Source organism: Macaca nemestrina, chromosome 2 (assembly GCF_043159975.1).
Source record: "Macaca nemestrina isolate mMacNem1 chromosome 2, mMacNem.hap1, whole genome shotgun sequence".
Classification (NCBI taxonomy): domain Eukaryota; kingdom Metazoa; phylum Chordata; class Mammalia; order Primates; family Cercopithecidae; genus Macaca; species Macaca nemestrina.
Window position 1 is genome coordinate 115,598,170 of NC_092126.1, and position 19,657 is coordinate 115,617,826.

Here is a 19,657-nt window from a genome sequence, read left to right on the forward strand (position 1 = left end):
GGGCCCTCAGGTCCCAGAGGAGCAAGGGCAAATCACCTGGAGTCCCCTCCCTTCCTCCTCTCAGAGCAAGCCTAGATTCAGCCCAAATGAGATGTCCCTGCATGGGCCTCTCTCCCTGCTCCCAGCCTCTGCTCTCCACCACCCGCTCCTGCCTACCATCTCCCAGCCCTCCCCCATCTCCAAGCCTGCTCAGAGCCTCACAGAAGAAATCTCATACGACCGACCATGAACATTCCCAAGCCCCAGAGGTAACCACAGCCACTGCCGAGCCCATCTGGCAGGCAGGGGCCTTCAATCTGCAGCCTCTTTGGGAACAGGGTGCTTTCTGCCACAACCACAGATGGGATAAAAGATGGAAAACCTGAGTTTTTTGCCAGACCCCCATGGGAGCTGCCATCCAGTCCCCCGGCAAACATGAGCTTGCCCGTTTTTGAGTGCTGTTCGCAGGCTGCGTGTCACGAGGGAGGCAGGGCACTGGCCCTGACCTGAGACTTGGGGAAGACGCAGGTTCCCCTGTCCCACCGCATTTGCAAAGCCAGAGGAGCCTTTGGGAAAAATGCCAAAAATAGTAACAGGGCTGGGGAAGGGCCAGGAGCCCAGACAGACAGACATTTCCCCAGTCCCTCTGCCACCAAGTGTGTTCCTGGCACAGACCAGACAGTGTCTTGGGTCCCTTGTCCCCCAGAAGCAGCCTCTTTTTTTTTTCTTTTTTTTTTTTTTTTTGAGACGGAGTCTCGCTCTGTCGCCCAGGCTGGAGTGCAGTGGCCGGATCTCGGCTCACTGCAAGCTCCGCCTCCCGGGTCTACGCCATTCTCCTGCCTCAGCCTCCTGAGTAGCTGGGACTACAGGCGCCCGCCACCTCACCCGGCTAGTTTTTTGTATTTTTTAGTAGAGACGGGGTTTCACCATATTAGCCAGGCTGGTCTCGATCTCCTGACCTTGTGATCCGCCCGTCTCGGCCTCCCAAAGTGCTGGGATTACAGGCTTGAGCCACCGCGCCCGGCGCAGCCTCTTAACAGAAGGAAAACAAGCCTCTTGTTTCCAAACCCCCACAAAGAAGTTCAGGTTGACCTGAACATGACTCTGGCCAAAAGGGCAGCCCATGAAGGTCCACAACAAGGAGGGTGGCTACATCCACTCTGGACCAAGTAGGTGAGCTGGCTAGATGTGCTGATGCAGAGAGCGGGCCCATTTTTGCAGAAACAACCCACCACCACCCTTACGGCCCTGTCTGCAAGTGGCAGCAGTGTTAGGAGGGCTGCACACGCCCTCCTGGGATGATGGGAAGACGCACCGGGTGACTTTCACTCTATACCCTCCCAACAAATTCTGTCTGCGTGCACGTGGGAGGACCGATCCCCAGGGAAAATGGTATAACTATAAAATTGGGTGTATATTTCCATAAGCAACAGCAAGCCCTCCCAGGAAAGAGGGATACAGAGAGCCCCTGAGAGTGGTGAGGCAGCTTGGCCCACATCAGGGCCAGGCACTGCCACCTTCCCCACCAGTGTGGAACCAGATGCCTCACCTGAGCAGCCCGTCAAATAGGAACTGCCAGGACTACCATGGGTGTGTGGGGGGAGCAGGTTTAAGGTATCTTGAAGCAAATAGGCCATTCTGTATCCCCAAAGCAAACAGGCAAAAATCCTTGGCCTTGCTGAGTTAGGACAGCAAAACGCAATGACTTGAACATTTAACAAAATTAAATGCGAAAGAGACGCAAACAAGCAGGGCTGGCGGGCCTGCTCCCTGCCTGCTCCCCACCACATGCATTTTCAAGTCCCATAGCCCAGCAGCCTCCATGAGTCACAGGAACTGGAACGTGACATCACAGCATTGCTGTGGCCAGCCTGAAACACTGGGTGCCATAAAAAAACAGTTGGAGCAGGAATTTCATGGCTTGGTATTTTTAAAAAGCAGCAAGACGTGAAACTGGAGTCAAAAATAACTTTGCTGTGGGCTTCTGAGGCAAAACCACCAAGCCGCGTGTTGGGCCTATGCCGGGCCCCCCTACAGCAGCCTCCCCAGCTCCTGGGTCATTGTCCACACCCCCGAGTTCCACCCCCTTGCCCTAAGGAAGGCCCAGGACCTCTGCAACTTCCAGATACCACTGGAACCTCCGTTACTCCTAAGGGCAGCTGAGCACTGTGCAGCAGCCCTCTGGCCTCTTGAGGGTTCACGAAGGAAGCCACAGGGCCGGTGTGGAGGTGAGCTCACGCAGCAGTGACTATTTGTGGAAACAGCCTCTTTCCCTGCTCACTGGCGAGTTTTCTGGCATCTGTGAAAAAGACCCCTAGATCACCTGGCAGCACCCCCAAGAGCACAAGGGGAAGGAGTACCAGGGTCAGGGTCAGGGCCTCTGCTTGTACACCCCCTGAGCGCCCATCCCTGGGCAGGCCGGCCTAGCAGCCTCGGGGACTGGCCTGGAGTCCTCCAGGGGTGCTCAGAACAGTGGAGCCTGGCCTGGGGGCAGGCAGATGAAACAAGGCCTCAGGGGAAGTCCTGGCCCCACCTGAGAGGCTGACCTCTGCTGTCCACCCCATGGGACAGACAGACAGAGGGGCAGTGCTTAAAATCTCCCCTCGTTGGAAAGCCAAAAAGAGGCAGAGCCGGGTCTGAGCAGCTGCAGCTTCTGACTCCTGGTCTGGGTTTTTCTCTGGAACCCTTGGGCCTCTGGGGTCGAGCCAACTTTCTCAGAAGACTTGAGGCAGGCCCAGCAGGTGAGTGATCCCAGGGAAGCCACAGGACAGGCGTGTGCTCTCTCCAGAGGGGACAGGGGAGGGGTGGGTCTCAGGACAGGCTCAGAGCAGGGCCCTTGGACCCTGAGGGAGGGGCATACGATCTCTCAGTGGGGTGGGGAGCTCGCAGCATGTGACGCCCACACTCCTGACCTCAGGCCTAGCAGTTCCTGAGAATTCCCACAGGCGGCTTGAGGAACAAAAAGTCCTCCAAAGAAAATCCTCAGTTCCATTGTTAGGAAATACACGTTCCCTAAAAACCATTACAATCTCTACATTCAAAGAATGTACTGTCACAGGAAGTACTATATACATCTTCGAAGAGCTTCCATCTTGGCCCCTGTTGCCTAGGTCCGGGTTAAAGGGTCTGATCTAATGGGCCCCATGACCCATGCCTGATTTTCAACAGTGTCTATGTGTACCCCAGTGCCTCTGTCACCTCCTGTGCCCTCCTCCTTCCTGGGTTGGGGAATGACTTCTTCTTTCTCCCCTCTCTTATCCTCCTGCCTAGCCAGACACTAGAGTCTCACTGGCAGCTCAAAAGCATTCCTGGGACTTGAGTCCAGCGACATGGGGACTGTGGAATGTCCACTCCTGTCATTCCTGTGCCACAAGCCTGCCCTGGTGCTTTCCCATATTGCTCCCAGGAGAACATCGACTCACTGCTGTGCTTCACAGAACAGCTGGCACCAGTCTAGCACACCCAGTTAACCGAGAACCACACAGCAGAGCTCAGAGGACCCAATGAGGTGTCTCTCCCCATTTTACAAGGGAGAAGACTGAGGCTCTGGGATTGACGTCACCTGCCCAAGGTCACCCAGGTGATGAATGGTAGAGGTGTGCGCAGGCTGATGGGCAGGTGGCTCACTGGGTGAACAGAGTAGCCCTGAAACCCAAGGAGGAACAGTTGCTCCCCACAGCTGGTGGGGACGGTAAAGCTGAACAAACCCCAGCTGCTGAAAGCATGGCATCAGCTGGGATCAGGGCCCTGAGGAAGCTTAGTGAAGAAACCAATGGCACCCCAAACAGCAAGCTCAGTGTTTCCTGGGGCAAGGAGGGATCATCCCCACACAGGGGCAGGCCAGGGCAAGGGTGTGTGTGCTCTTTGGCTGCTGACCTAAGGCGCTCGGCCTGCTGGGCTCTCTGATCACAGAGCCCAGGGCAAGAGCTTCTGGCCTTACCTTTCAGGGAGGTCAAGTTTGGTTTGCAGAATTTCTTGATGAAGCCATGCCTAACTCCACCAAAACTGTTTGGCAAGGGAAGCTGGGGAAGCTCTGACCCACAGTGGTTGAGATCAGGATCACCTGGCCCCCTGGGGAAGCCCCAGGCTGGCTGGACCCCGAGGCTGGTCCAGGCACAACAAGCCATTATTAACACATTATCTGCACCTGGCATGATGCTGCTGTCATGCGCCAGGTGGGAGGATAAAGTGAGGGCCACACAGGGAAGTCCTTGGAAAGTAGCAGGCCTCCAATAAAAATCAGGAGGATGACAATTATGATGAGTATGTGATCCCCACACTCTGAGGACTTTCCATCTAAAACAACTACGTGGGGAGGCCTGAAGACTGCACCTGCTTGGCTCGCAAGGTCACCCCAAAGTCTATTTTCCCCATATAAATACACTTTTGAAAAATAATGTATGGATTTTATAAAAAAGGCATTCATAAAAAAGTAAAACACCAACCCCATTTCTGGAGTTAAAGGGTTTCTGATGCTGTACAAGTCCCAAGGGCACTTTGGTTTCCTCTTCATCTGCAAGGCCCCTTGGCCTGGGAAGGCTGGGGGGAAGCTGCCCCACTTGCTGGCTTGCTCCGGAGACCAGGAGCCTTGCAGGGGCCAGCCAAAGTGCTGTTTGTCTCATCGCCCCTGGGATGGGGCTATGATAGCACTGTCCTTGCTCATGTCTCAACTTCTCTGTGTCCCTATCTCCACTCTATCCCAGACCCTCAGCATGGGTCAGGCCTCAACTTTGCCTAGTGTCCCATCAGGTGAGGATGAACTCCTGGGCTGCTGCTTCTGTTACCCCACACCAGAGGACCCATGGCCTTGACCCGGTGTCTGGACTCCCACTTGTTTCCAGTGATTCCAGTTGCCGGCTCCTCTGTGGACGCCTGGCTCCGACCTCGGCAGATTCAGTCCTGAGTTCTTCCTGAAGGTGGGACCGGGTCTCATACAGGGCCCACCACACAGAGTGGGCTCAGTGAATGTGTGTGCATGGAAGGAACCTGCTACCTCTGCTCTGAGGGCCAAGGAACGGCTTCCCGGGTAGGGAAGGGTCTAGCTTCATGAGGCAGTGGAGAATTGGGAGAGCTATTTCTGGTGCTGTCATGCAGATCCCCCTGGCCTCCAAGCCTTGGATAATGACAATGGCAGCAACAGGAGCAGCACCCAACACATCAGCAGTGCATGGCGTTGTCAGGTACTGTTCAAGGAGCTTCCCAAGAGGCCTATGAAGTGGGTGCTATGATCAGCTCTGTGTTCCAGATTTGGAAAGTAAGGCACACAGACGCGAAGTGACTTGCCCGAGGTTGCTGAGCTAGGCAGTGGGGAAGCCAGACAAAGCTAAAGCCACTCCTCTCCACCGGCTCACTCAGCTTCCTGTCTTCCAGGCTTTTCCTTCACACAGAGGAGCTGCGGAAGGCGTCACCCTGGGGAGGACTGAGATTGGGTCCCTGACCCTCAGACTGGTGAGAGACAGACCACAAACACCCACAGAGGTGACCTTGCCACATGGGGCCATACCAGCCTGTTGAGCAGAAAGGCAGGCTTTGAAGACTGTGAGCCTCTGAAATAGGGTATCCTACCCAGGGGCTGGAGACTCTGTGACTCACTCAGAAAACATCCCTGGCCACTGCCCGCTGCAGCCCCATGGCTCTCGCCTGGAAGGATGTTCTGTAGGATGGAGGCCTGAAGGACCTGGAAGGCAGCTTCCCTCTCAAAGGCCACTTTGAAGTAGACTTCCCTGTGGGGGAGGGAAGGGGTAGTGGGGGCGACGGAGGAGAACAGCATAATTCACATGGATGACTTTTTAGTAGGAATCAGTGCTGGGGTGGCTGGGCATCCCACCCTTCCAGAACAAAAAGGCTCTTCAGGACCTGGTGGATGGCGAGGAGTGCTTGCTGATGGGGTGGCACCTGAGACCAATATCCACAGACCAAGAAGGAAGGCCAGCTGAACAAGCCACTTGGGAAGATGGATGGTGGTGGCCGTCTGGCATTAAGCTTCAGGGGAGAGCTGGGTCAGTCTGGACCATCCAGAGTGGGGCCTGCTGTGGGCCTGCCTCTGCTGGGCCAATGCCAAGAGAAAGGTGCAGGGAAACTTTCAACCCCCTGGTGGAGATAGCTCTGGTTGTGGCTGAAACACCTCAGCTAGAGAAAATCTCAACTCCAGGAGAGAAAGGTGGGCCTAGAAGACAACCAACAGCCAAGCCCGAGGAGAACTTGCCAGGATTAGCACAAAGGTGCTATGCACAGTTCTGAAAATGGGTTGAACTTTAAGGCCTCAATTGGTGCTTCATCTGCAGAACTCAAGTTTCCTCGGGATGCATTGAGTCTGTCAAGAACATGCCTCGCTTTATGGCATCCAGAAACACACAGACACTGTCAGTTTTGCAAAGCAGGTGACTGGCTGATATTGTTGGCATCTGGTCGGGGGTGGCCTGCCAGTTGGATTTGCAAAGGGGCTGAATAGTGTGAGGTAGGACCAGGGTGCCACAGAGGCACTGAGACACCCAGACACCCAGCCATGGGCCGAAGGCCACAGGCCACAGGCCAGCCTTCACTTATTCTCTGTGATGCCAGTTTTTTAAAAGTTACTATCGTACTAACTGCGAACACATAACAAAACCTTCCATGTGCACCCCTAAAACACAGTGACAGGAAATGTTTTTAGTGTTATACTCCTCTGGATCCAATGTAGCTATTTTTAACCACCTTCTCAGACTTAATTTCCAATTTTATCCTATAAAGTTCTAATTGATTCCACCTCCCCTAATCTCTCACTTGGCAAGGCTGTGAAAAACATGAGGCAGTTGCTGACGGGTTTGAAGTGGGGTGGTTTTTTAAGTCTTTGCATGCTGCTCACATCACTCTCAGCACATGCCTTCTTCTCAGGGCTTAGCAGCCTCTCAGCAAGGTCTGTACACTGTGCCCTGGAGTCCCACAGCCCCCAGTCATGACACTTGGCCTTTCCCTTCAAGAGTGCTTTCTTCAGTGGGCCCAAGGTATGCCCCAGCTGGGCTCTGACGACACACCCTGGAAGAGCTTTTCTCACTTAGCCCACGATCCCAAGCTGGGGAAAGGATACCATGCCATCTCAGCTCCATTTCCGTTAGTGACATCAAGGGTCCCTTGCATCCTTCATGTGAGCTGGACTGGAGACCACTCTTCCTTGCTTCCCCACCCCCTGCCCCCTGGCTTTAACACCTTTCTGTTTTCCTCATGGGCCACATGTGTCCCTCCTGCAGCCTCGCTCTACCCATGTGATGGCATGGCAGAGGAGGATCTGCAGAGTCCCAGCCTGGCCTCAGGAGCCAAGCAGATGAGGAATTGGGGAAACTCTAAATCCCGCCTTGCCCCCCACCCCATCACCACATATCCACATGCCAGCCACCTGGAGCTTCACTCATTCCCTGGACATGCCCATGGCCTCTTCAGAGCCATAGGCAGCCAGGACCTCTCTTCCTCCCTCGGGTGGGATGGCCCTGCCAAGCATGCCCTAGTGCTGGCCACCACCTCTTGTCAGGGGATTTTGCTCTTAATGAAACTGCTACACTACGAGCCTGTGTTATGGCTGCCAACCTACGCTCCCAAGGGCGGAGCCCATATCCATCTCAGTGATGAGGGTGGTCAGGGCCACAACTAACATTCATTGAGCAGTTACCTAGGGCCAGGCATGGGTCAAACATTTCCCAGATTCATCTCCCTTAATTCTCATCATGAATGTGGCAGGCAGAGCCCACAACCACCAGCACTTTACAGATAAACATACCAGGGCTTAGAGAACTGAAGGGATTTCCCCAAGGTTGCTCAGAGGATAAGGGCCAGGCTCAAACTCAGAGCCTAGGCTCTCAGAAGCCCTGACTCACTACTCAGTTCCCTGGCATGCCCCTGCAGTGCCTATCCAGCAAAGAGTGGGAGGAATAAACAAACACAGTGTTTCTTTCAAAGCTCTTCAGTGGCCCAGGCCAGCTCTAGGTGAGCACACTCCAGTAGTACCCAGCACTGGGGATTTTGGAGTCTAGTGGCCTGGCCAGGGCTTGAATGGCTCCAAGAGCCAGGATCCCCGGGAAGGCTCTGCAATGTCATTAATCTGGACTGGAAAAGAGGTCCATTATAATTATGTTTTTAAAAATCCAGCACCTGTTGTCCAACTTCAAAGGGTCCAAATGCGGGACCAAGTGCAGATGACGGGTGAACCCACAGTGTGGCTTACCTGAGTGAGGACATCCAGCTGGCCCACAATGTGCTCCAGCGTGCTGGTCAGCGTCTGGGGCACGCTCACGGGCTCCTGGGGCTGGCTCTGCACAGACTCCACACTCCTGCCTCTGCCTGGGGGGCCAGGGAAGTCCACTTCTGGCTAAAGACAGAAAGAAAAAAGTTCCTCAGTCTATACAGTGCTTGAAGAAATACTGTGAGAGGAATAGCCCCTCCAAAAGATGAAAGGGAAAACCACCAGCAAACTTGAGAAGGTAAGCTGCAAGTGTCAGTGAGAAACAGCAGCGTGGCGGCGTTCCCACATCTGGGTCCACATGCACACCTTTCCAGGCAGAGGCCTTAAGTGAGGAGTGGAATCAGAACGCCTCGTGGTTCAGGCAGAAAGGGGCCTGGGGAGGAGGGCAGGTAGGTCAGTGAGTGGCCTCAGTCTGCTCTTGGAGCCCCACAGGGAGGCTGGCTGCCTCCCATCTCTTCAAGCAGCTGGCACCCACCAGCAGGCATCCAGGTGAGTCCTGAGATGCTGAAGCCCGGCCTGGGCCTGAAGTTCCTCCTCTTCCTGGTCAGTTGAACTCTAATTCCCCACCCCCCAATATGGGGATGTGTCAGGCTTCACAAATGCCTTTCCCAGGCCCGAGGAGCTGTGGCCCAGAACCTGGTGGCAGTGTGTGTGTGGCAGGGAGAGGGGTGTTCCAATCCCATCCTGGCCCAGATCCCCTGGAAAAACAAAGATTTCTGTTTGCATGTCCCAGGCTGGCACATGGCTGGCAGGAATCTGAATCCACAGGAGAGGCACCCCGGGCTGCTTCAGATAGGACTCCAGGAGGTGAGGGGCTTAGTGCTTCTGCCTAAGGCCCTTCAGCCCCCAAATTCAGAAAAGTCAGCTCCTTGTCCTATGCACAAAGGCTTCTGTGGACCGAGGAAGTGCTGTGCACATGTTCAGTGGGCGGGATGCTGGAGCCATGGGTGTCCAAGGGCAGGGCTGGTCTTAGAGCCTGCAGTTCCTCTGTGGACTTGTTCCCACGGGAATGTGGTTTAGCACGTGGACCCTATCTGCATGTTTTCCTTTATTAGGTAAGTATTCTAGTCTCATAGATCACAAACTTTCAAGGGCATGCTGATTTGAACTTGGAAAAATGCTGGCCCTCGTGATGGCTACAGGAGAACCTGAATGTAAGACATGAGCCAGAGGGATGTTCTTGAGAACATGAGCAGCACCGTGTCCACACGCCTATCATCAGCATGTCGACCACTTCCGTGGCCATTTCCACAACTTCGGCCATCAGGGCTGAGTCTCTTCCAGTCCTCCAGGAATCAACGTGCTTCAGATCTCAAAGCTTACCCAGAAGCCCATCCCAAAAGGAAGTTTCAGAAGTCCACCAGCCTTGCCAGGATAGACTTCAGCCTACCACAGTGGCCCCCAGACTAAGGCAGTTCTGTCAGGAGACACAGCAGAGTGCAGTGGTGAGGAATGGTGACTCAGACACTCACTGACCAGCTCTGGGCCTCCACTTCTTCATCTAGACTGGGCCAGTCCTTCAAATGGCTGAAGCTACCAGCAGGCCTTTCTTAAGAAATGTTCAGTGCTGTGCCCACTCCTTCCAGAGGAGCCCCTAACTTGTAGACACACACACTCCTCCACTGCAGGAAGGGTGTGAGCAGGGAACTCTTCTGTCCCACAGCCAGCATTGTCATGGAATGGGTCAGAGTCTGGTGCTGCTGGCTGCCTAGGAAGGAGGGAATGGAAAATCTGAGTTTCTGCAGAATGGCCCAGAAATGGACAGTGCTGAGCTCAGCCTCTGGAAGCACAGTGGACGCTGCAGGGAGGCAGGGTGAGTACCACTGACTTTAGCAATAGAAACCCTCCTGGATGAGCCAAAGTTGAGCCAGCTCCAAGGGAGTATTAAAGACAGCAGCCGCGGGGCTCCAAGCTGGAGAGGTGGCCTTTACAACAGAGGGTTGCAGCAGCTGCCATGTTTTCCCACCTATACCACACTTTCATGGGCTGTCTCCATTTGACAAGAAAGAGAACTAAGGCTCAGTCAGAAAATGACTGTCCAAAACTAACCAGCCTCAAACTCTAGGGCTGTCTGGAGCCATTTCCCTGCCTCCTTGCCCACTCTCATCAGAAAACATCACAGCACTTAACACTCTACCAGTCCAGCAATTGCCATGGTTTACTTGCCATCCACTGTGTGCCCTCATTTAATGTCACCTCACTTAATACATGTAACCTCACTTCATCCTTATGATGGCCCTTCCCAATAGGCATTATTAACCTTGTTTTTCAGATATGGACACTTGGGCTCAAAGAGGTTAAGTAATTTGTTCTAAGTTACCCAGCAAATAACAGAATTGGGATCTGAACCCAAAATGCAGGCTCTTCCTGGGCATGAGACAGCCTCTGGCAGGTGACATTGACTGTAGCTGGGCTTCCATGTGCACAACTCCTCTCCAACGTCCCCATAGAGGCCTCTGAATCCTGGGTCTAATGCTTTTTGCGTTACTTCTTCAACCCAGCTGCCCTGGAATGATTGCCCGGCACAGAGCTGAACTCAGAGGAGGCCCTCCACAAACACTCAACACCCCAAAGAGCAGAGCCCACCGAGGTAAACTTTCTGTGTAATGAAACCTCCCCACTGTCTGCACTGTAGCAAAGGGCCAGCAGCCCCGCCCCTCACAGCTCTGGAGCCACTCACCTGCATGCCAGCACTCCGGAGCTGTGGCATTTCCCTGAGGGCTGGGCAAATAAGCAAGAAAGCAGAGATAAGAAAATGACACGCAAGAGTGGGAAGAGACAGTCATACCAGAGCCATGAGTAATGACAGTGGCAGAATAACCCAAGCAGCATTTAAATGCAAAAGTCACATCAGCGTTTTGTCTGTTCAACATCAAAGGGTCCTAGCGGTTTTGCCTGGTGGTTCTCAGTTAAGTATAACATGAATAAAATAACACAAAGAGGCCAGACACAGTGACTTACCCCTGTAATCCCAACACTTTGGGATGCCAAGGTGGGCGGATCACTTGCGGTCAGAAGTTCAAGCCTGGTCAACATGGTGAAATCCTATCTATACTAAAAATACAAAACTTAGCCAGGGATGGTGGCAGGCACCTGTGATCCCAGCTACTCAGGAGGCTGAGGCAGGAGAATCACTTGAACCCAGGAGGTGGAGGTTGCAGTGAGCTGAGATCACGTCACTGCACTCCAGCCTGGGCAACAGAGCAAGACTCCATCTCAAAATAAAAAGTAATGCTCACTAAAATAACAACAAAGATTAACCCACACACATACCCGTATAGATCTACATCAATTCAAGAACATTTCACTTTTGCCAAATATAAGTATCTTAATACCAAAACAAAAAAAAGGTGACTCTCAAGAGATGGCTCTAACTTTCGGAAATATCACTTGGGGCCTGCAGGTGTCTCCTCTCATGCCACCCTGGGGTGGGACTCTGGTTTCTTACAGTCGGTTAAGTGTTGCCCACCTCAGTTCCTGTTTCCTCTGCTGCCTGCAAAACACCACCAGGAGCTCAGCACTTCGCACACAGCAGGAATTGCCTAAATATCTGTGGCTGATACTCAGCCACCCAGACACAAGAGGAACCAAACCATAACATTTCATTAAAAAACAAAAAGAAACAGCTTGTAGATCTTCCTTGTGACAAGAAATCAACCCATCTGGAGTTGACTTCTTGAGAGGTCTCTGAATTGACCGTGATCTCACTCTTCCATCAAGATACAAGTATGGATAAGGAGCTGCTGCCTAGGATATATAAAGCTGGGGAGAGTGTTAATTCCATCCTAACAAGAAAAAGACTGACAATCTAAAAGAATCATAACTTCTCTTAAATCAGTGAGCTGAAGTCACAGAGCAACCAGTAGCCTGAAATCTAAGGAAAGACAGACACTTCCAAGGAAAACAGAAAGTGAGCGTCAGCTGTGGGTCACTTATGGCAAAGCATGAAGAGAAGAGACACCAAGTGCCATACGAGTGGGTAAGTTACAGTTTTAACAAATTGCTGGAGACCAAGTGTAGACTAGGGTAAGAGTGCAGAACCCCCAGGCGCCACAGGCACAAGTAGAGCTTGCACCCATGCACAGGTTCTTCTCCACAGACCTCCCCTGGGCTTTCATAACAAACAAATGGGGGCAGAACAGTAGATGGGAGAAAACCATTCCTGGAGGTGCAGGCCTAGGAGAGGGGAGTGAGCAAGGAAAGATATGAAGCCCTGCCAGGACCTCTCCCCTGTAGAACAGCATCCTAAAGCTACCAGGGAAAAGCAAAGATAAAAACACCCCTCACTGAGGGAGAGGTAGGAAACTATCCTGAGCTGAGATTATCAAGGTCTCCTTTCAATGAGGAAGGAGCAGGACCGCTAAGAATGTCTGACTTTTGAGACTCAGGGAGACAGAGTCTGCCTAAGACTGAAGCTGGGTCAAGACAACAGAGCCCACCCCCAACCCCTACGAAAACAAAAAACAAAACAAAACAAAAAAATAGCAAGCACCAAGCAACAGCAGCCTATCTAGGGAGGAGGGCCAAGAGCATGGAAAAAAGCATGCCCCTCTGAGAGGCAAGACCACAGGGCTGGCTGAAAGGTGAGAGTGAGGAAAATGATTGAGAAAATCCTCTATCACCCAGACCTCAACCTAGGTACGTTAGGTAACACTAAACTAAGCTCAACTCCTGATAAGACTATTTACCTCAGTCTTTACTGTCCTAAACATGATGCCTGGCATTTAATAGAAAATTATGAGACACAAAAAGGCAGGGAGAAAAAAAACCCCACCGTCAAGAGACAAAGCAATCAGTAGAAACAGACTCAGATGACCTAGATGTTGAAACTACGAGATACAAAATTTAAAATAATTATGATTAATATGGTAAAGGCTCTACTGAACAACACACATGATCAAATGGAGAATTTCAGCAGAAAGGCAGAAATTATAAGAAAGAGTCTAATGGAAACAACAGAAATAAGAAACCCAGTAACAGAGAAGTATGGCTATAATGGGCTCAATGGGAAAATAAATTAGTGATCTTAAAGATAGATCAATTCCTCAAACTGAAACACAGAGGGCTAGAACAGAGCTTCCATAAGCTACAGGACAATATTGTCTCTAACACATGGACAACTGGAATCCTGGAAGGAGAAGAGAGAGAAATTAGATATTTCTTATAAATAGAAATTTGCTGGTTAAAAAACTGTCAGCTTTGGTTTGTCTAGGGGGAAAAAAGGTCTTTACTTCCCCACCATTTCTAAAATATTTTTGCTGAGTACAAATATTGGGTTGGCAGTTTTTCCTTCAAACTTTAAAGATGTTACTCTTTCAGTTTGTATAGTTTCATGAGAATTCTTCATAATTCTTACATTTGATCCACTGTATGTATGTTTTTTTTTCTCTGGCTACCTTCAAGATTTCTTTTTTAATCCTTGGTTTTCAGAACTTTGAATATAACTCATCTAGGATTTTGTTTTGTTTTGTTTTTTTCTCCAGCTTGTTTGTTGTTTCTCTGAGCTTCTTGGAACTATGGTTTGATGCCTTTCATTATTTTTTGAAAATTCTCGGCCATTATCTTTTCAATAACACCAAAACAACATGAAGTATATATTATTAATAGTTTCCTAGGGCTACTGTAACAAATTGTCACATTTGATGGCATAAAAGGATAGAAATTAATTCTCTCACAGTTCTGGAAGTCTGAATCAAGGCAGGGCCACATTTTCTCTGGAGGCACGAAGCGAGAATGCTTCCTCTTTCAGTTTCTAGTGACTCCATAATTCCTTGACTTATGGCTACATAACTCCAATCTCTGCCTCTGTCTTCACATGGCATTCTTCTCCTTTCTCTGTGTGTCTCTCTTCTGTGTGGCTCTTCTAAGGACACTTGTCATTCAATTTAGGACCACCAGTCCAAGATGATCTCATCTTGAGATTCTTAATTACATCCACAAAGATCTTTTCCCCCAAGTAAAGTCATCTTCACAGTTTCTGGGGGTTAGGATGTAGACATATCTTTCAGGGAGGCTCCCATTCAACATACTACAAAATGCTTAAGTATAAATCTAACAACATATGTGCAAAATGTGTATGTTGAAAACTACAAAACACTAATGAGAAAAACTGAAGACCTATACCAATGAAGAGATACACCGTGTTCATGTATTAAAGGCTCAACGTTGTAAATATGTCAATTTCCTCCCAAATCACCTACAGGCATCAAGAAGTTGATTCTGAAATTTACTTGGAAAGGCAAAAGAACTAGAAAAGCCAAAACGATTTTGAAAAAAAGAATAAAATTAGAGGAATCACACTACATGATTTCAAGACTTAGTCTAAAACTATATTAACCAAGACACTGTGATATTGGTAAAAGGATAGACACATAGATTAGTAGAACAAAGAGAATCCAGAAACTCTAGACCAGTATCTGGCCAATTAATTTTTAACAAAGGTGCACAAACAACTTAGTACAGAAAAGTTAGTATTTCCAAAGTTGATTAAACAATTGGGTATCCAAGTGCAAAAAAATGAACTTCGGTACATACCATGCACTACATACAAAAACTAATTCAAAATAGATCACAGAACTAAGTGTAAAAACTAAAACTATAAGGCCGGGTGTAGTGGCTCATGCCTGTAATCCCAGCACTTTGGGAGGCTGAGGCAGGCGGATCATCTGAGGTCAGGAGTTTGAGACCAGCCTGGCCAACATGGCAAAACCACGTCTCTACTAAAATGCAAAAATTAGCCAGGTGTGGTGGCGGGCACCTGTAATACCAGCTACTAGGGAGGCTGAGGCAGGGGAATCGCTTGAACATGGGAGGCAGAGGTTGTAGTGAGTCGAGATTGCGCCAACGCACTCCAGCCTGGGCAACAAAGTAAGACTTCGTCTCAAAAAAAATAAAAAACAAAAAACCAAACCTAAAACTATAAAACGAATATACATTTTTCCTGTAAAACATAAGATCTCTGTGACCTTGGGTTAGGCATATTCCTTAGATATGATACCTGAAGTATGATCCATAAAAGAAAAAATTGATAAAATGAACTTCTTCAAAATTCAAAACTTCTGCTCTTTTTTTTTTTTTTTTTTTGAGATAGAGTCTTGCTCTGTCCCCAGGCTGGAGTGCAGTGGCGCGATCTAGGCTCACTGCAAGCTCCGCCTCCCGGGTTCACGCCATTCTCCTGCCTCAGCCTCCCAAGTAGCTGGGACTACAGGCGCCCACCACCATGCCAAGCTAATTTTTTTGTATTTTTAGTAGAGACAGAGTTTCACTGTGTTAGCCAGGATGGTCTCGATCTCCTGACCTCGTAATCTGCCCATCTCGGCCTTCCAAAGTGCTGGGATTACAGGCTTGAGCCACTACACCTGGCCAAAACTTCTGCTCTTTGAAAGACATTGAATAAAAAGGATGCCCGGCCAGGCGTGGTGGCTCATGCCTGTAATCCCAGTACTTTGGGAGGCTGAGGCGGGCGGATCACCTGAGGTCCGGAGTTTGAGACCAGTCTGACCAACATGGAGAAACCCCGTGTCTACTAAAAATACATAATTAGCTGGGTGTGGTGGCGCATGCCTGTAATCCCAGCTACTCAGGAGTGAGGTAGGAGAATGGCTTGAACCTGGGAGGCGGAGGTTGCTTATGAGCCGAGATCGCACCATTGCACTCCAGCCTGGGCAACAAGAGTGAAACTCCATTTCAAAAAAAAAAAAAGGTGTTCTACATCATTAATCATTAGGATAATGGAAGTTAAAACCACAGTGACATACAACTCTATACCTATTAGAATAGCCTAAAGGAAAAAAAAAAAACTGATCATGCCAAGTGTTGGAAGGGAGGTGGAGTAACTTGAACTCTCATATACTGCTGGCACGAATGTAAGACGGCATAACCATTTTGAAAAGTTTGACAGTTATTAAAAGGCTAAACATACACCTATTATATGTCCCAGCCATTCCATGCCTACGTATTTACCCAAAAAAATGGAAGCATATTTCCATAGAAAAATACGTACATGAACGTTCATGGCAGCTTTATTTATAATAGCCAAAAATTGGCCAGGCGAGGTGGCTCACGCTTGTAATCCCAGCACTTTGGGAGGCCGAGGTGGGCGGATCACGAGGTCAGGAGATCGAGACCATCCTGGCTAACACGGTGAAACCCCATCTCTACTAAAAATACAAAAAATTAGCCGGGTGAGGTGGCAGGCGCCTGTAGTCCCAGCTACTCGGGAGGCTGAGGCAGGAGAATGGCATGAACCCGGGAGGTGGAGCTTGCAGTGAGCCGAGATTGCGCCACTGCACTCCAGCCTGGGAGACAGAGCGAGACTCCGCCTCAAAAAAAAAAAAAAAAAAAAGCCAAAAATTGCAAATAGCCCAAATGCTCACCAACAAAACAAAATTGTGGTATATCCATTTGACGAAATAAAAAGGAATGAACTATGGATACATATAACCATGTGGGTCAATCTCAAAATAATTAGGCTGAGTGAAAGAAACCAGACCAAAAAGAATATATAACTGTATAATTTCATTTATATCATATTCTAAAAAATACAAACTAATCTATAGTGACAGAAAACAGATTAATGATTGCCTGGGGCTGGGGCTAGAGTGAGTAGATTGACTACAGAGAGGCAAAAGAGAACATTTTGGGATGATGGAAAGATTCTATATCTTGATTGTGGTAATGGTTACATGACTGTATCTGTCAAAACTCAGAGAACTGTTTGCTTTCTAAAATGGTGAATGTTACTATTTGTAAATTATAAAGCCCAACTAAAAACAAAAAACATGTGGTTACAACTGAAATGTCCTTAGGGGACCAACCTACCCATCATAGGACACAGTTGACACCACTCATCACTGCCACTCTGCACTCAAGGTGAAAATCACCAGCTCTCCACAGGCCATTACCAATGGGCCAAACCCAAGGCTGAAGACCCCAGGTGAGGCCCACAAGGTCCACCATCAGTGTGGGAATTACAGTTTCCAAATGCAAAGCCAGAGTCATAACTCAGTGCAGTGCAATTTCCAAAGCCTCAGTTTCCCAGTGGAATTCAAGAGAGCGGCAGAGGTTCCCAGGCAGGGTTTCCCAAGCAGCAGACATGCAGCCCATGGAGTGTCAGGCCTCCGCTGCTTAGGAGTCTGTACACAGCTTGGCAGTTAGGAGCAAGGTCTGCACGCACCTGGTCAGTAGGCTGGAGCTTGAGCAGAGATGAAACACACCCCTTTCGGGGGGAGGGGGTGAAATGGACAATACTTAATACCTGCTCAAGGTGGAACTTTCTACTTTTTTAAAATTTCTAACACTGGACCATGCCCTTTGCCCAGCCTGCTCCTGAAACTGAAACTCTGTAATAAACAAAAGCGTCCAGGAACTGGTCCAAAGCTTGATTCTAGGCAAGAGAGGGGAGAAGGTGACCTGGGGCCAAGAGCTGGGCTATCTCACTCACCCTTCCTGTACAGACCCAGGTGAACAGCATGTCTGGCCACTGCTCACTGAAAACCAAGGCACGTCACTACATTTCCAAAGCAGGGCTGCCCTGTGTAAAACTGGAAGAAATGGACACAAACACACCCCTATGATTAAATCTTTTCAGCTGAATCTTTGATTGAACTGTTCACTGTATAGCCTGCTAAGTGTGGAGAAGGAGACTCACAGACACAGATGTTTCTTAGTCCTGGCCTCAGGTCTTTGACAATTTGCCTTCATGAAAAGTTGACAGGCATCCATGTCTGTCTACCTCCATGTTTGCTAAACCTGCCCCTAGGGAGGGAAGCAGGGAACACACTGAGCTCACTTGGACTCAGCCTCATGTCCATCTTCTCAAGAGGAAAGGCACAGGTGTTTTCTCAAATTAAAGCTCAAAAGAAGCCTATACTGAACTCACCACACATATCTGCAGACTAGATACACTACAGTCTTATTTGCCCTGTAATTTAGGGTTCTGGCCTAGAATCCAACAGGAGAAGAAACTTCTGATTCCAAACATAGCCCTGAACCCAAGAGAAATTCTGGTTTCCTAAAACCATCTAACTTTTGGCCATCCTGCCAGTCCTGCCTCCAGGCAGCCTGAGCATGAGGGTGGGGTATGGCCCCACCGCTGGCTTTCATCTAGGGGCTATGAACATGCAAGGTACCTTTTCACATTCCCCATGCCAGACTGTGAGTAGGGCAGGTGCTGGGTCATTTCTGAACGTTCAGGCCGGGAGCGGTGGCTCATGCCTGTAATCCTAGCACTTTGGGAGGCTGAGGCGGGCGGGTCACGAGGTCAGGAGATAGAGACCATCCTGGCTAACACAGTGAAACCCCGTCTCTACTAAAAATACAAAAAATTAGCTGGGCGTGGTGGTGGGCGCCTGTAGTCCCAGCTACTTGGGAGGCTGAGGCAGGAGAATAGTGTCAACCCGGGAGGCGGAGCTTGCAGGAAAAAAAAAAAGTTCAGAGACACGGGGCCTGGAGGTCCACACAGCAACCTCCAAACCAAATCAGATGTTCCACAACTACAGATCACAGTCAGGCCTCAGAGCCACCCCTTGACCTCAGGCCCCTGCCGATGGGAAACCAACATGGTGTCCTTTGGACTAAAACTGTGAAGGGGCCAGGTGTGATGGCATGCGCCTGTCGTCCCAGCTACTCATGAGGCTGAGGTGGGAGGATTGCTTGAGCCCAGGAGTTGGAGGCTGCGCTGAGCTACAATCCAGTCTGGGTGACATTGTGAGAGACCCTATTTCTAAATAAATAAATAAAATAAAAATTGTAAAGGGGTTGAAGGGTGGGTCTAAAATGAAGGATGGGGAATCTGCATGCCTGACCAACCCCTGGATTCCAGGCCTTGTCACACACAGAACCAGGACCACAGGCCATCTCATAGTCCCCTCTCAGAAAGTGGTCCCTTTGAGGCAGGGATCACAGGTGCCTGTCATCCTATTTCACCCGTGTTGCTCACAGGCCTTGGGCATGTAGGAGATGCTGTATGCACAAACCAAGACTCCGTTCTCCTCACCCAGGCCCATGGCAAGACGGAGGAGCTGCCCCAGGGCTGCAATGGCCACCCCTGGGCTTGACCCCCATCAATCTGCTGACTCCCCAGCAAGCATTGGAATGCTCTGCAAGCATTTCCAAGAATTTTCCCCCACACAAAGGGGTGATTCTTCAAAATAGGGCAAGGATTGCCTTGATAGGCAAGAAATGGCAAGTTATTTGGTGTCCGACATGCCCCCAGGAGGAAGTTGATCTGGGAGCTGTATCTTACTGAAGTGACACACGCAGGTGAGGGAAGCCGGGGAGAAGAGAGCGAGATGAATCAGGGAGGTGATGGCTAAGTGACTTCAAACCGGTAGAGACCATGAGGAAGCAGCAAGAACATGCCTTGGCACAGTGCGGTTCCTTCCCTGGAGGGGTTCAGTGGAGGCTGGAAAACAACCCCAGCCTTTAGGGGCTGGAGCCCTCCAGGTCATCACACTTGTTACAGTG

The 19,657-nt window shown here is 49.9% G+C and overlaps 1 protein-coding gene across 29 annotated transcripts in view; it reads right to left on the reverse strand.

The window, feature by feature from the left end:
- The window catches only part of LOC105480534 (POC1 centriolar protein A), an 84,588-nt gene that overhangs the window by 16,773 nt on the left and 48,158 nt on the right, over nucleotides 1-19,657 (reverse strand). For 13 of the 29 annotated variants that reach the window (XR_011620073.1, XR_011620072.1, XM_011739553.3 and 10 more), the window contains one exon: nucleotides 8,174-8,317. Coding sequence is in view for 18 of the 29 variants with exons in the window: in XM_011739553.3 (XP_011737855.2) it covers nucleotides 8,174-8,317 (144 nt within the window). In the remaining 11 variants the exon portion in view is untranslated. The other 16 variants (XR_986495.2, XR_003017735.2, XR_011620080.1 and 13 more) reach the window with 12 other exon arrangements.